This window comes from Callospermophilus lateralis, chromosome 1 (genome assembly GCF_048772815.1).
Source record: "Callospermophilus lateralis isolate mCalLat2 chromosome 1, mCalLat2.hap1, whole genome shotgun sequence".
In the NCBI taxonomy this organism is placed as follows: Eukaryota; Metazoa; Chordata; class Mammalia; order Rodentia; family Sciuridae; genus Callospermophilus; species Callospermophilus lateralis.
In genome coordinates this window covers 138,482,803-138,497,127 of record NC_135305.1, presented here as the reverse complement: position 1 = coordinate 138,497,127, position 14,325 = coordinate 138,482,803, and the positions used below count along the sequence as shown (strand labels likewise).

Here is a 14,325-nt window from a genome sequence, read left to right as displayed (position 1 = left end):
AGGAACGGAGGACTCCTCTGGCTGGCCCCACGGCCCTTCCCTCCCCTAATGCTCGGCGGGCCTCCTTCAACTTAGTCCCCCAAGTTTGTGAGTGGCCAGGTGGGGGCGGGGGCCGCGCAGAGGGGCGGCGGCGCGGCCAGAGGGTGGGGTCTGGCGCACTGGGCGGGCGCTGCCGCCTGGCCGGCCCGCGGCTGGCCCGGGATCAGGGAGCCGATGTGGAATTTCCTGCCCGGCCCGGCGCCCCTCCTGCCGCCCCCCGCCCGGCCTCGCACTCCGCTTCCGGCCGCTCTCGTTGCGGCCGCACCCGCGCCCACCCGCGCCTGCCCCGCGCCGCATGGAGGGCGCAGGGTCCCGGGGGGCCTGGCCGGTGCGGCGCCGGGGATCCGGGAATCTGCTGCCTCTGCCTCCGCTGCTGCTACTGCTGCTCTGGCTGCTACCCCGTACCGCGACGCCCCAGGAGCTGAACCCGCGCGGTCGCAACGTGTGCCGCGCGCCGGGGTAGGAGCCCGGCCTGGCTGGGGGAGGGGATCTAGGGGGCCGATGGGGGCTGGGAGCTGGGGCGCCCAGCATTGGAGGAGGCCGCCCCCCAACCTCCCTACGCCAAATGAGCGGGCCCCTTTGGCAGCTTTCGCTGAAGCCAGCTTCATTCCAGGCCGAGCTTCCCTCACGGGCCACGATTGGGCATCCCAGGATACCCCATACCAGGAGTCACCTGAGGGGATAACAGAGTGTTTTGGGTGCCCAGAGGAGTGACACATGGTGTCTGAGATTTAAGAAAAGTTCCGAAGAAGACACCCTTCTCCTAAGGGAGAAGCCGAGGAATGGCATTCCAGGCAGAAGGAACTGCATGTGCAAAGGCCCCGAGCACAAGTGGTTTGAACCTGGGTTGGGGAGGAGGGTCGCAGAAAGAAAAAGTAGCTACGCTCCAGCGAGGGGTGTCTTGAGGCAGGCAAAACTTTAAAGGACAGATTTGTCTTAGAGCGGACGCTGTGGGAGGACGGTGATGGAGGTGAGTACCGAAAAGCTGGCTTCAGAGTGGCTAGAAAAGGCCGTACAAAGGACAATAACGGGCGCGGGGGACTAAAGGATGTGGGAACTCCTGGAGACTCCCAGGTAGCGATAGTGGTGCGTGGAGGGGCAGCGCAGAATTGGGGCATCAACAGGAGCTGGCCCCTTGTGGGACAGGTAAGGGACAGGCCCCGCCGGTGGTCCTGAAAAATTTCGCGGAAGGTGAAGAGAGGAGGACAGGACACTAGGAACGGCGCAGGAGTCCAGGTACCTGGATGGCTTGCCTAAGGCCACGCGAGGTCAAGGTCATCTCTGCAAAGGGGCGAGGAACGGGCGTGTGGGGGCGCTTGGGCTGGTGTTGGGGGCTGCCGCACTGGCGAGCAGCTGGGGAAGCAGCCATGGGGTTTCGGGTTGGGGTCTCCTGGGGACACCCTGAGCCTCAGGTCCGGTGAAGGCCGAGTCCAGGGGCTCAGGAGTCACTAAAGACAAGGGGCTGTAGGGGGCTGCGCGGGGTTTCCGAACTACAATCAGAAGGCGCGCAGACCCCTCCCAGCTGCGAGGCCCGCCTCGGGGGCGGGGACCGCCGTGGCCCGCCATCTGCTTCGCATCGACGCCGCCGCTGCCGCCTCCCGGGCCTCCCCGACCCCAGGAATGCAGAGGCGGCGGCGGCAGGCGGGACGGTGCGTGGAAAGGGGGAGGGCACGATCGCCTCCTGACTCTGTCTAACTGCCCCAGTCCTCTTCACGGGGCCCGGTCCAGGGATGGGGATCCGGTAGAAGGATGGTCTTGTGGAGCTGCTTCAGGAAGGCGCTTGGCTCCCACTCTCCTTGTCCCGAGACCTTCCCAGGAGGCTGACTGGTTCTGTAACTAAAAGCCTAGGTTTGAGTGTAGATCCTGGTGACAGCCATCCCCAGCTGTGCAGACAGCAAATCCGTAACCTTTCTAGGCCTGTCTCTACCTCTGTAAAATGAGGTTGATGATGGGACCCACCTCATGTTTTGTTTTGTTTTGTTTTTGAGGGGAGTTGCTGTGATCATGTGTGTGGAGGATTCATAGGAAGGCAGTCACTCTAAACACTGCCCTCCTGGGGTCTGGGGCCATCTCTTTTGCTACACTCCAAAGAGGACCAGGAGAGGGAGTATGTGTTCAGCCAATAAGATCTCACCTATCTGGTGATGGTCCAAGTACACAGCGGTCACCAGTATTCTTGTGCCACCTCTGTGCCTGTGTTGGAGACATACAGTTAGAAAGCAAGTGGGTCTAGACATCTAGCAGTGCTGGGGAGGAGGGGTTGAAATAGGGGTAGTTTCCTTTAGACAGATCTGTGGAGACCTACTGAGAAGATAGTAGTGAGGCAGGTATCTGGGGTAAGACCCAGAACTCAGAGGTTAAGTTGGAAACACAGTAAGGAGACTTTGGGTTGGGCAGAGCCCAGGATGGTGATGGTAAAGGAGATACCGAGAATGGAACTGGGCAGGCCACAAGGGGTTTGCTACTGTTCTGAGGACTTGGACTTCCCTGAGGGCAGTGGGAACCCAAGGGAACTTTGCACAGGGAAGGGTTGGGATCTGATGAAGGTTTGGCTGCCAGGTGGCAGATACACTGGGTGGTAGCAAGGCCAAAGCTTGGGTCATCTAGGAAGTCAGGAGACACTACAGAAACCAAGATGGCTCTCTAGAGGCTGGGACAGGCCAATGGAAATTGGTCCCAATTTAAATGTAGTTTGGAAGAGAAGGCCTAATTTTCCACTAGAGAGGAGTCAGGGATGCCTATCAGGTCTCAAATCTCTCCACCTGGAAGAACAGGGTGACCCGAGGACATCAGGAGTTCCGTTTTGGATAAGAGTTCTCCCTGTGGTGATATTTTCCAGTGAGCAGTTGGATTTACAAGTCTGGCATTAAGAGGGAGGAGGCCAAGGCATTGTTATTAACCTGAAGGAGCTAGTGTGACAGAACAGAGAGAGGAAAGACCTGAGGATAGGGACAGAAAACAGGTGTCTTGAGGGAAGGAGATTCTAGGTAGTACCATGGCAGGTAGAAAATCTTCTCTGGCTGGATTTGGGGAAGAACAGGGTCAGGCACAGGTACATGCATGGGCTTTAAGATGGGCAAAATCACAGTGAGTTTGTATCACAGCAGAAATAATGATGTCTAATTGGGGCAGCCTGCAGCTTGTCATGCTTGCTGCTGGGGCCTGGCTCCCCAAGGTCTTGCCCACCTGTAGAGCAAGCAAAGGAACTGCTCCTTGTACCAACTGTCTCTCTCCACCTCATCTTTAAAATCTTAAGCATGTGGCCTTGCCAAACCAGCCTGCCCCTCTCTGCTAGCCCTTCCAAGAAGGAAGGACTCTTGTTCTCCATGAATCCAAATGGACTTTGTTCTGCCAGTGGGTATTGGCTTTGCTGCAGTGTGTCCCGGGTGCCTACTGTGCTGGAGATGACCAACTAGACTCAGAGGCTTTCTGGAACCTACTCCCAGAGAGCAGGGACATAAACCACAGCCTAAAGCAAAGCTCTTAGTATTTGCTAAGTATTGCACACATCTTGACCCACTTAATCCTCCTGCCAAACCCAAGGGCTTCATACTATAGCTAAGAAGCCTGCTGCTCAGAGATGTGAAGCTCCTTGCCTGAGGTCACACAGCAAGTGGCAGACCCAGCATCAATTCCTGTTGAGTGTGGCTCTAAAACCAGGCTCCTAGCCACAAAGCCACCAGAAATGCCAGACTGTCCTAGACAGAGGTGTGGTCAGTGTTTCTGGAGACATCCCAGCAGGCTTTCTAATAAGGCTACTTGCAGGAGAGAATCTCCATCTAGAGACCAGGGTTTAGAACTAAGCAGAAATTGGAGGAGGATGGCTGGTGTACTTGGGTCTCCCTGTAGATGGGTTCTTTGCAGCCCCTGGGTCAGAACTGGATGATGGAGGAAAATCCAAGGGCAGAAAATGGGGACAGGAAAATCCAGGCCTGTTTTGCATTCCTGTTTGTAGTTTCCTTTTTTTTTTTTTTTTTTTTTTTTTGTGTGTGTGTGTGTGTGTAAAATATGCTGGGCCTGTTCTCCTCATTCAGGATTTTATGAGTCTTGTTCCTCAGGTCCCAACCAGTCTTTCAGTGAAAGGGGACTCCCTTGGGACTTTGGAGCCCTATCCATGGTGTTGCAGTTATCTTAAACTGGGGATGGTTGGGGGCATCTTCTGCTATAGAATTGAGAAAAAAAATCTGGGTTTGCTGGGACTCTAGGAAACAGCAGCCTCAGTGGGTGTTCCTTTTAGGCCTCCTCTGACCCCCAGCTGTGGGCACCCCTAGGCATCTTCTCCAGCTGTCATGAGCATCCTTTCCAGTCATCATGGCTTTACCTGGGCAGGGCCTCCACACCTTTGTCTTCACACACCCCATCCACCCCAAGGTTTAGGTACCACCCTGAAATGCTACAGTTAGAAATTACCTTCTAGGGATTGGGGGTGTAGCTCAGTTCTGGAGCACTAGCTGTGCAAGGCCCTGTGTTTGAACTCTGGTACTGTCCAAGTTTTAAAAAATCACTTTTGTAAATCCAATTAAACATGAGTAAAACAGTAAGTATAAGTAGATGCACTGATGTTTTCTTCCTCCACTCCATGTCTTGCCAGCATCCAAGAGCTCTGAAGTTTTACTTTTCTTATGAACATGGAGAACCCCCTTTGTGCTCTGCTCCACTCCTAGTAGAGAGGCAGGCCCCACCCTGCCTTCCTCTAGGAGTCCTGCCAAGTGGACTCCTGTGTCCACAACCCACTTCACCCAGAGACTGTGCATCCAACCTTGGTGCTTATCCCTAACTGGGCATTCAAGTGTGACCAACTGGTCCAGCTGATCTTGGTGCTGGCCCAGTCATATCACATCTGGATCCTGTCACTGATCCAGCCAGGCCCTCCATCCTGAGATGTCCTAGACCCCTGTCTTGGCAGGGGTCCTGGAAGCCCAAGGTTTGCTCTAGCCCCCACCTCATAGGGCCTCTTTTCTCAGACTTAATGGCTGGTGAGGAGGGCATTGGAGGGGGGATGGGAGGGATGGGGGAGTCCTTGTGGGTGGGAGGGCTGGGAAGTTCTTAGAGGTTAGCTGTTGGTGGTATACCCTTTACTTCCTACCAAAGGCTGGAATTTGTGTCTTATCCACTGCCATCTCCCATACTTCCAACAAATAACCACTTCCCTAGGGCAGGATCCAGGGAAGCAGGGGAGGCTGCTGGGGAATCCTTGAAGGGGTGGAGATTAGGGAAGGGATGCAGATGATGGAGCCTCAGATTCAGTAGTCCTTTTACTCTCAGCTCTCAGGTGCCCACGTGCTGCGCTGGCTGGAGGCAGCAGGGGGATGAATGTGGGATCGGTGAGTGGGACATCCCAGTGGTCTGGGTAGGAGGGTGGGGGGACAGAAGTGGAGAGAACAGTTGTGGCAGCTCAGCCCCTCTTGTCCGCAGCGGTTTGTAAAGGCAATTCCACGTGCTCAGAGAACGAGGTGTGCGTGCGACCGGGCGAGTGCCGCTGCCGCCATGGCTACTTCGGTGCCAACTGCGACACTAGTGAGCGCGGGCGGGGTTGGGTACAGGAGATGAAGCTGGAGAGCTGGGGTGGGGGGGATAAGCCAGGAGTAGAGTTGGGGGTGGAGCCAGGTCTGATCCTAGATTGGATCAGTCTAGGGGATGGGTCGCCTAAGGCAGGGATTTGGGGGTGGGCACCCAGACACTCGAGCCTCCTACCCCCTCATTCCTGCAGAGTGTCCGCGCCAGTTTTGGGGCCCAGACTGCAAGGAGCGATGTAGCTGCCACCCGCATGGGCAGTGTGAAGACGTGACCGGCCAGTGTACGTGTCACGCGCGGCGCTGGGGTGCGCGCTGCGAGCATGCGTGTCAGTGCCAGCATGGCACGTGCCACCCGCGGAGCGGCGCATGCCGGTGTGAACCCGGCTGGTGGGGCTCTCAGTGCGCTAGTGCGTGCTACTGCAGTGCCACATCGCGCTGCGACCCACAGACAGGAGCCTGCCTGTGCCATGCAGGCTGGTGGGGCCGCAGCTGCAACAATCAGTGCGCCTGTAACTCGTCGCCCTGCGAGCAGCAGAGCGGCCGCTGCCAGTGCCGGGAACGCACGTTCGGCGCGCGTTGCGATCGTTATTGCCAGTGCTTCCGCGGCCGCTGCCACCCTGTGGACGGCACGTGCGCCTGCGACCCGGGCTACCGCGGCAAGTACTGTCGCGAGCCGTGCCCCGCCGGCTTCTATGGCCTGGGCTGTCGCCGCCGGTAAGCGCGGGGCCAGAGCAGGGGAAGGGAGAGGGAGAAGGGCGAGCCACTTAATGGAGGCGGGGGTTAGGCGGGTCCTGGCTCCGCCTGGTTTCCTGACCCTTCCCTAGGTGCGGCCAATGCAAGGGCCAGCAGCCATGTACCGTCGCCGAGGGCCGCTGCCTGACGTGCGAGCCCGGCTGGAATGGAACCAAATGCGACCAGCCTTGTGCCACGGGCTTCTATGGCGAGGGCTGCGGCCATCGCTGCCCTCCCTGCCGCGATGGCCATGCCTGCAACCATGTCACCGGCAAGTGTACGCGCTGCAATGCAGGCTGGATAGGCGACCGGTGAGCAGCCAGTGCCTGCGTGGGCCCAGACACGCAGCGCTCCGTCCTAACTCCCCCCATCTCAAGGATCTCTGCAGAGTGTTCTGTAAGCTATGTGTAGATTTGACTCCATTTCCACTGTTGCCTCCTGCCCTCTTTCCAAGGTGCGAGACCAAGTGCAGCAATGGCACTTATGGAGAGGATTGTGCTTTCGTGTGCGCCGATTGCGGAAGCGGTCACTGTGACTTTCAGTCGGGGCGCTGTCTTTGCAGTCCTGGTGTCCACGGGCCCCAGTGAGTGCCCTGGGCCCTGGAGAGGGTTAAAGGATTATGTAGCCAACACGGGGCCCTCCAGCCAGACCTAACAGGTGTGGAAGACTTGAGATCCGGGCTGGTCTTTCAGCTCTAGACTGGGCTGTCACCTCAGTCTTGGCCCCTCACTCCAGCTAGGGAGTGCTAACAGCTTCTTTGAGGAGAATTGTACCCAGGTGTGGAGCTTGCGCTCGGACCAGGATCTGGCGACCAATTAAATCTGTGGTCAGTGGGTTTCCGAGGTGACCCTAGCCAGTGTAGGGACCTCCATTTACAGTCAAGGGTCTGTTACTGGAGGGAGCTCCTCCTCCTACCCACACACAAAAGTCAGCCCCAGGAAAAGGTCCAGTGAGCAAGAATCCTCCAGACCCCCTCAGCAGATGGTGCACACGTTCAGTTCCAAAATATTGATCACCCAATGTGTGCCTGTCCACAGGTGGGGTAGGCTTCAAACTGTAGAGAATTGAGCTAGACATCCTGGCTGTGGGACTGGATTCTGATCTTGGTGGCCTGGAAGAGGGAGGGAGAGGCATCAGGGAGGGTTGCTGTGGCCTGCCCTGATCCCACGACCCCGCAGCTGTAATGTGACGTGCCCGCCTGGGCTCCACGGCGTGGACTGCGCCCAAGCTTGCAGCTGCCACGAGGACTCGTGTGACCCGGTTACCGGTGCCTGCCGCCTGGGTGAGTAGGTGATAAACGTCGGGTTAGAGAACGTGGGGAGCTGAGGGCATTCGCGTTGACCCAGTGTCCCCCATAGAGACCAACCAGCGCAAGGGTGTAATGGGCGCAGGAGCGCTGCTCGCCCTTCTCCTCGGCCTGCTGCTCTCTCTGCTAGGCTGCTGCTGCGCGTGCCGCGGCAAGGAACCCTCCCGCAGGTAAGGTCAGAGTCCCCTCCCGCTCTCCCTGTGTTTCCGGCGTACCCTCTGTAGCGCTGTCCGATCACCTGGGCCTAGACCCGAGCTCTTCCCCAGCTCAGTCCCGCCCCGGGATCATCACCACGCCCCCACGCCCAGTCAGCCTTTCGGCTCCCGCGGAGATCTACCCGCCCCTCCAGATCCCTTAGCTCAGGCCCCTCTCCCGCAGGGAGCTCTCGCTTGGAAGGAAGAAGGCGCCTCAACGCCTTTGTGGGCGCTTCAGCCGTATTAGCATGAAGCTGCCCCGGATCCCACTCCGCAGGCAGAAACTGCCCAAAGTCGTAGGTAAGAATAAAGGCGCAAGGTCGCTGGGAGAAACACTTTCTCGCAAAGGAAACTACGGGGGGGGGGGGGGGGGAGGATTGGTCGAAGGCATTCAGGGCTCAGTGCAAAACTTTTTTTGAGTTTTGATGTGCGTGGGGGTGAGGAGGGAGGTGCGACCAGAGGGAAGGAAAGAGAATATTGCTTTGGGTGAGGAAGGCAGGAGTAGATGTGGGGGCGTGTGTGGAAGGCTTGGGTCCTGTGAGTAATTGCATCAGGGTTATATGGATGACATCTCAGCCCGTCCGGCCCCTCAGTCTGTTGGACTGTTACTGTGTCCCTATGTGGAACTGCAGGGGGATATATGGGCCTGTGGGCGTGGGAGTGTTCTGCCCCAAGGAGAAGATCCACCTTCCTGCTTGGATCCTCAGCAATGCCCTTCACTCTTCCTGGAAAGAGAAGGCTGGTCCCTCTCCTCAATGCCCCAAGGGCTCTGGAAGCTTCCCGTCATGCTGCTGCTCATCTGCCTGTGCTGACACAATTCTCTTTTCTAAAAATTTGTGGGAGAGGATCAGATTCTTGATAGATAAAAGGAGACATATGAGAAAACCCTTTGGTCCATGAAGCAGCATAGTATCAGTGGACACAGGTGTGGAATGGATACCAGCCAGCCAGTCTCTGGGATTCCCCATTGTAGGGTCTTGTATCCCTGGAGGCCAGGCCTGGTGGGGTACAGGTTGCTGAGATGGGCTGAGCCAAAAGGTGGTCTTGCCACTGGTCTCAAAAGCACTCCAAGGCTACCTGGGTCCCATGAGGTAGGGTTCAAAGCATGACTTGGAAGTCCTGGTGGCCTGTCCCAGCAAAGTGGTCTCTCTAGCTATCTCTTTCTGACCTTGCCCAACACTTCATGGCAAACTTTTCAGCTTCCTGGCTATACACACTTGCTTTGCATCTCTTACATAGTGTTCCTTCTTGTCTGTCTTTGCTGGGTTCGCTGCTATGCTGGTCCAGTGTCATTTTACCTGTTGAATCTTGTCCCACCCACAGTCTTAGAGCAGGGCTGGTTTTGATCACTCCTTTCACATTTGGCTAATGAGGCTGGGCGAAAGGAGAGCCCCTGGCAGCTCTGCCTCACTCCTTCCCCAGTGGCCCATCACGACCTGGACAACACCCTCAACTGCAGCTTCCTGGAACCTCCCTCAGGACTGGAGCAGCCCTCACCATCATGGTCTTCCAGGGCCTCCTTCTCCTCATTTGATACCACAGATGAAGGCCCTGTGTACTGTGTACCCCATGAGGGTGAGTATGGTCTTGCCTGGGCGTCCCTCCAGCCCAGTGAAATGGGGGTGTGGGGCATGCAGTATAGGGAGCAAATGCATAGTGACACTATTTAACTGGGAGTTGGTGACAAAGCTGAAACTGAAAAGGTGGACTCTGCCATTCAGTGCTGGCTGAAGGGGTGTGGAGACAGTGGGCTCTCCTATTATAAGTTGTGGGGCAAGTTCACCTCCCAGGGTTGGGGGGAGGATGGACCAGGCAGAGGAAATTTCTGGACCTGGGTTGGGAGAGGCAGAGGAGACAGAAGAGAGGATTCATAGGATTTGGGCCTAGGGCTCCCAGACAACAGGAAGGAGCCTGAATGGTTGGGATGCTGGCCTCCCTTCTGCCTTGACCATTCCCCTGGGTGACTTGGGTGGGTGACTAACCTCTGAGCCTCAAAAGCCTTACTTCTTCAAGAAGGATAATGGAATCCCTTAGAGATATTGGGGGGCCAGATTTGATGATGGTGGCTCCCAGTGTGGGGGTATGGTGAGGAAGGGGGGCAACAACCAACCAGAGTTAGGGTAAATCCCCCCAAACATGCCCTTCACTCTCCAGTAGTCAGCCACACATCCTAGGGTTCTGAACTGTTTGTGGTTGGTGCTATGAATGTGCAGGGCACACCTGGATGCCAGGGCAACACCACTACAGCCCGGTGTAGGCAGGGTCCCAGGCGAGGTGAAGGGAAAGGTTTATGCCCTGGAGATTGGACCAGCTGGAGCTACTTCTGGAGGCATGACAGGCCTGCTCTTCTCTTGTCAGAGGTTGCAGCTGACAGCCGAGACTCAGAGGCCCCCATTGCTCCTGCCGAGGCTCTGGCACCTTCCCCTGCACCCTTGAGCACTCCCGCATCAGCAGAGGAAGCAACTCCCCTCCCTGCATCTTCCGACAGCGAGCGGTCAGCTTCCAGCGTGGAAGGGCCGGGCGGGGCGCTATACGCTCGCGTAGCCCGGCGCGAGGCCCGGCCGGCCCGGGCCCGGGCCGAGGCTGGGGGCTTGTCCCTGTCGCCATCGCCCGAGCGCAGAAAGCCGCCGCCACCTGACCCCGCCACCAAGCCCAAGGTGTCCTGGATCCACCGCAAGCATGGCGCAGCCGCCGCGGCCCGAGCGCCCTCGCCGCCACCTCAGGGCCCCGAGACTGCGCCTAGCCCCAGCAAAAGAAAACGGACACCCAGCGACACGTCGGCGCGGCCTGAAGAGCCCGGCAGCCCACGGGCCCGCGACCCGACGCCAAGGCCCCCCGGGCTGGCCGAGGAGGCTTCAGCCCTAGTCACTCCCTCGCCGCCCCAGGCCCGAGCGCGGGGCCGCGGCCCCGGCCTCTTGGAGCCTACGGACGCCGTTGGTCCCCCACGCAGCGCGCCCGAGGCCGCATCTATGCTGGCGGCAGAGCTGCGTGGCAAGACTCGCAGCTTGGGCCGCGTCGAGGGGGCCCTAGGCGCACAGAGTCCCCGGGAGAAGCCGGCGCCGCCGCAGAAGGCCAAGCGCTCTGTGCTGCCCGCCTCGCCGGCCCGAGGATCCCTTGTGCCGGAGGTAACTGGGCCAGAGAAGGCGGTGGCCGGAGCGCTGGCGCCCGAGACCCCTCGGAAGAAGACCCCTATCCAAAAACCGCCACGCAAGAAGAGCCGGGAGGCGGCGGGCGAGCTGAGCAGGGTGGGAGCTCCCACCCTGTAGTAGGAGCGGCCCCACAACACCCGCAGCTTCCCGGGTTTAGCCGCATAGCTTGCCACCCAGCCTTCCGCGTCCCCCGCCCAACCCTCGGTTTCTTCAGCCCAGCTTGTGCACGGAGGCCTCCCATTGGCCACGCCCCCTAGCCTCACAGCAGGAGGCTATGCCTGATTGGTTCAGGCTCCAGCAGCCGCCCATCGATCGAAGAGCGCTTACGCACGAAGTTCCCCATTCTATTGGTGGAGACCTTACAAGCCCATAGAAGACAATTCCTTCGTCATTGGCCGGTTATTGAGCTCTCCGACCTACCTGCGTCTCATTGGCCAAAGCCAGGAGGATTCCGCCTGGAGACCTCCTCTTACTGGCCAAGAGTGCACTTAACTGGGGATACCTTCTAAATGGCTGAAGACAGAATTAACTTCTGCCTCCGCTGCTTCTCATTGGCCAGGGCCTGGAGCCTTTGGCTGAAGGTTCCCTTACTTGTGGGTAGCTTGAGGGCACTTCCACGACCCCCTGCTGGGTATCTGGTTGACCCAAACTTTTCGGGGAGGGCTGGTCTGCTCCTCAGGGTGTTGGGCTCTCCTGTTCACCCCCAGCTCCTGCCTCCCAACCCTGGCCCCTGAGCTGTCGAGCTGGTTTTGATGGCCTTTCACTACCCTACATGCTGTGGGAACCCCAGGGGTGATTCCAATAGCCTGAGGAGATGTATTTATAGGCCCCCGGCAGGGCTACTCCCACCCTGCCCTGGGAACCCCAGGATGGGTTCCTTCTGGCAGGGGCTTGGCCAAAGCTTTCTTAATAAAGTGCCTTTCCCCACCATCTCCTGTGCTTTACTTCCTGTCTGCGGGTCTTTGACAAAGTTCTCCCTCTGGTTGACACGGTGGCCCAGGCCTTTAATCCTAGTGACTCTGGAGGCTGAGGCAGGAGGATTCAAGTTCCAGGCTTAGTGAGGCCCTGTCTTAAAAAATAAAAAGGAAGGGATGTAGCTAAGTGGTAAAGCACCTCTGGGTTCAATCCCCGCGAGCAAAAGAGATATTTCCCTAAAGAAATTGAATGTGACCCCTTTTAGCCTGCACTCACACTGGCTGGACCCGCTCCACCTAAGCTAAGCCTTGGAGCCAAGGTGTCTCCAGAGACAGATGGGGTATGTGTCTTGACTGGTCAGATCACAGGGCTTGCCTCTGATCCGTGCCTTTTCTACGGGCCTATGCTATTAAACTTGAAGGTCAGAGATGCTTGGGGTGCTCCAGAGGCTGGGGCCAAGGGGCTAGTGGGCTGCTAATGCAGCCTCCAGCAGGGCCTCCTCTGGCACAAACGACAGTCTGCTGCTGTATAGAGCCCTGCTGTCCGCCTCAATGGGCTCCTTGTCCTCAGCCGGAAACAACTCACCCGCTTGCCCCACCCACCCTGAGAGGTGGTGGGGAGCTGGAGGGGCGGCTGTCTGGCCCAGAGCTCCTGACCTCTGCCTGCTGGCCTGGCCTTCCATCTGGAGCAATTTGTCCCCCAACACCTTCACTGCTCCACGCAAGCCTTCTAGGTGGCCTTCCTGAGTCACAGACCCTGACTTTTCCATAGTTCCTACTGTGTTCCCTAAGTTTCAAAAGTTATGTCTTTCTGGATTCCTCTCATCTCCCTGCCTCTGTCTAGCAGGCCTCTTCCTGTTCTCCCCCATTTTTTTTTTAAGTATTTATTTTATTTTTTAGTTCTCGGTGGATACAACATCTTTGTTTGTATGTGGTGTTGAGGATCGAACCCGGGCCGCACGCATGCTAGGCGAGCGTGCTACCGCTTGAGCCACATCCCCAGCCCCCCTCTCCCCCATTTTTTGATGCCCAGCTCAGAGGCTTCTTATTCTGCCAAGATCCTCCAACCAACTCCCTGAACCCACCCTGCAGCCCACAGGAGGCTTCATCCAACGCTGGCAGGGATCTTTCTCTGGCAGTACTCTTGCCCTTTGGCCAGATACCACATTGAAGTCAACTCTGGTCACCCATATAGGGGCTCAGCCACCTGAACAGAGATGGCCTCCTGCCACCAGCGTGTATCCAGAGCAGCTGATGGGCACACCGTTCTTGTGTCTGACCTGGTCAGGCCGCACGTGGAGTGCAGGCTCCCTGTCTCTGGGCCACAATGCTTCCTTCAGTCCAGCTGGACACCAGCCCAGCTGTGGCATGAAGCTAGCTGGCCTCTGACCCATTCAGGCACCAGGTCATGCTGGCTGCTGGGGTTGAGAACACAGGCTCAAAGTTGACTAGAGAGGACAAATGCCCAGTGGGGCCCAGCAAGGACAGGACAGTGACTGTGAGAGGGGGGCAGGGCAGTAGTTTAGCTCACACTCTTGCCTATGCTGTGCCCTCAACCAGAACCATAATGCTGAGCACCCTGCCGCTCCCTGACCTCCCAACCCCTATCTCAAGCTCTCTCTCCCCTCTAGCCTGAACTAGCATGATCTGGGGAAACCAGGGTGTCTCAGTGATTAGACTTTTCTGGAGTCTCTCTCTTCTGCTTGCCCTAGGAGCCTCCAAGCATCTGAGGACCAATATATAGGAGCCCTTCTGTAGGCACCTCACAGAGCAGGGACCTCTCCCCTTCCAGTGGGCAGCCCCTGCTACTTGCCCCCCAGGAAGTTCCCCTCAACTGTCTTCAGCCCTCACTGCAATAGGCTCCTCCCCACCCCCTTGGGGCTTGCAGGAGTGCCAGCTCCCAGGGCAGGCGCCACAAAAGAGAACTGTGGCTGCTGGAACCTCCGTTGCCATGGGGATGGGGACCACAGGACCCACATCTGGTAGCGATTGAGGAAGAAAAATTATGAGTCGTGGAAAATGCAAATATTTTTTTGTAGCACAGAGCACAAAGGAATGTGGGGACTGGAAAAGGGCCTAGGCCCAGTCTGGTTTCCAGCAGGGACACGGCACACATTACACAAAGGGTCCAGGCTGTGCACATGCACACAGCCAAACCAGCAGCTGCTTGTCCTGAAAAATGCACATTTACCACTGGACACACAGAAATATCAACTCAAGCACTCAACCTGAAAGTCACACACATGCTACACAAGGCACCAGAACCCAGAACAGGGACAGATACACCAGGCAACAAGTACCCCCCACACAGTTGGACTCCCCCAAAATAGAGACAAGCACTTGCCAGTGCACAACACTCCCTGACACACAGAAGTACCTAGACACACAATTCTCCACTAGACAGAAATGGACACCCACTCTCTAACAGAGATACACAATTCACAACTCATAGAAGCATTTCAACACTGCACACAT

At 57.5% G+C, this 14,325-nt stretch overlaps 1 protein-coding gene across 1 annotated transcript; it reads left to right on the top strand.

The window, feature by feature from the left end:
- The first annotated feature begins 277 nt into the window (after nucleotides 1-277).
- Scarf2 (scavenger receptor class F member 2) lies at nucleotides 278-11,846 on the top strand. Its single transcript, XM_076867017.1, has 11 exons — nucleotides 278-498; nucleotides 5,305-5,363; nucleotides 5,455-5,556; nucleotides 5,750-6,269; nucleotides 6,380-6,598; nucleotides 6,742-6,870; nucleotides 7,466-7,569; nucleotides 7,646-7,763; nucleotides 7,972-8,087; nucleotides 9,210-9,362; nucleotides 10,146-11,846. The coding sequence occupies exons 1-11, from the start codon at nucleotides 335-337 to the stop codon at nucleotides 11,051-11,053; spliced, it is 2,592 nt and encodes an 863-aa protein (XP_076723132.1). The 5' UTR covers nucleotides 278-334; the 3' UTR covers nucleotides 11,054-11,846.
- Nucleotides 11,847-14,325: the final 2,479 nt, after the last annotated feature.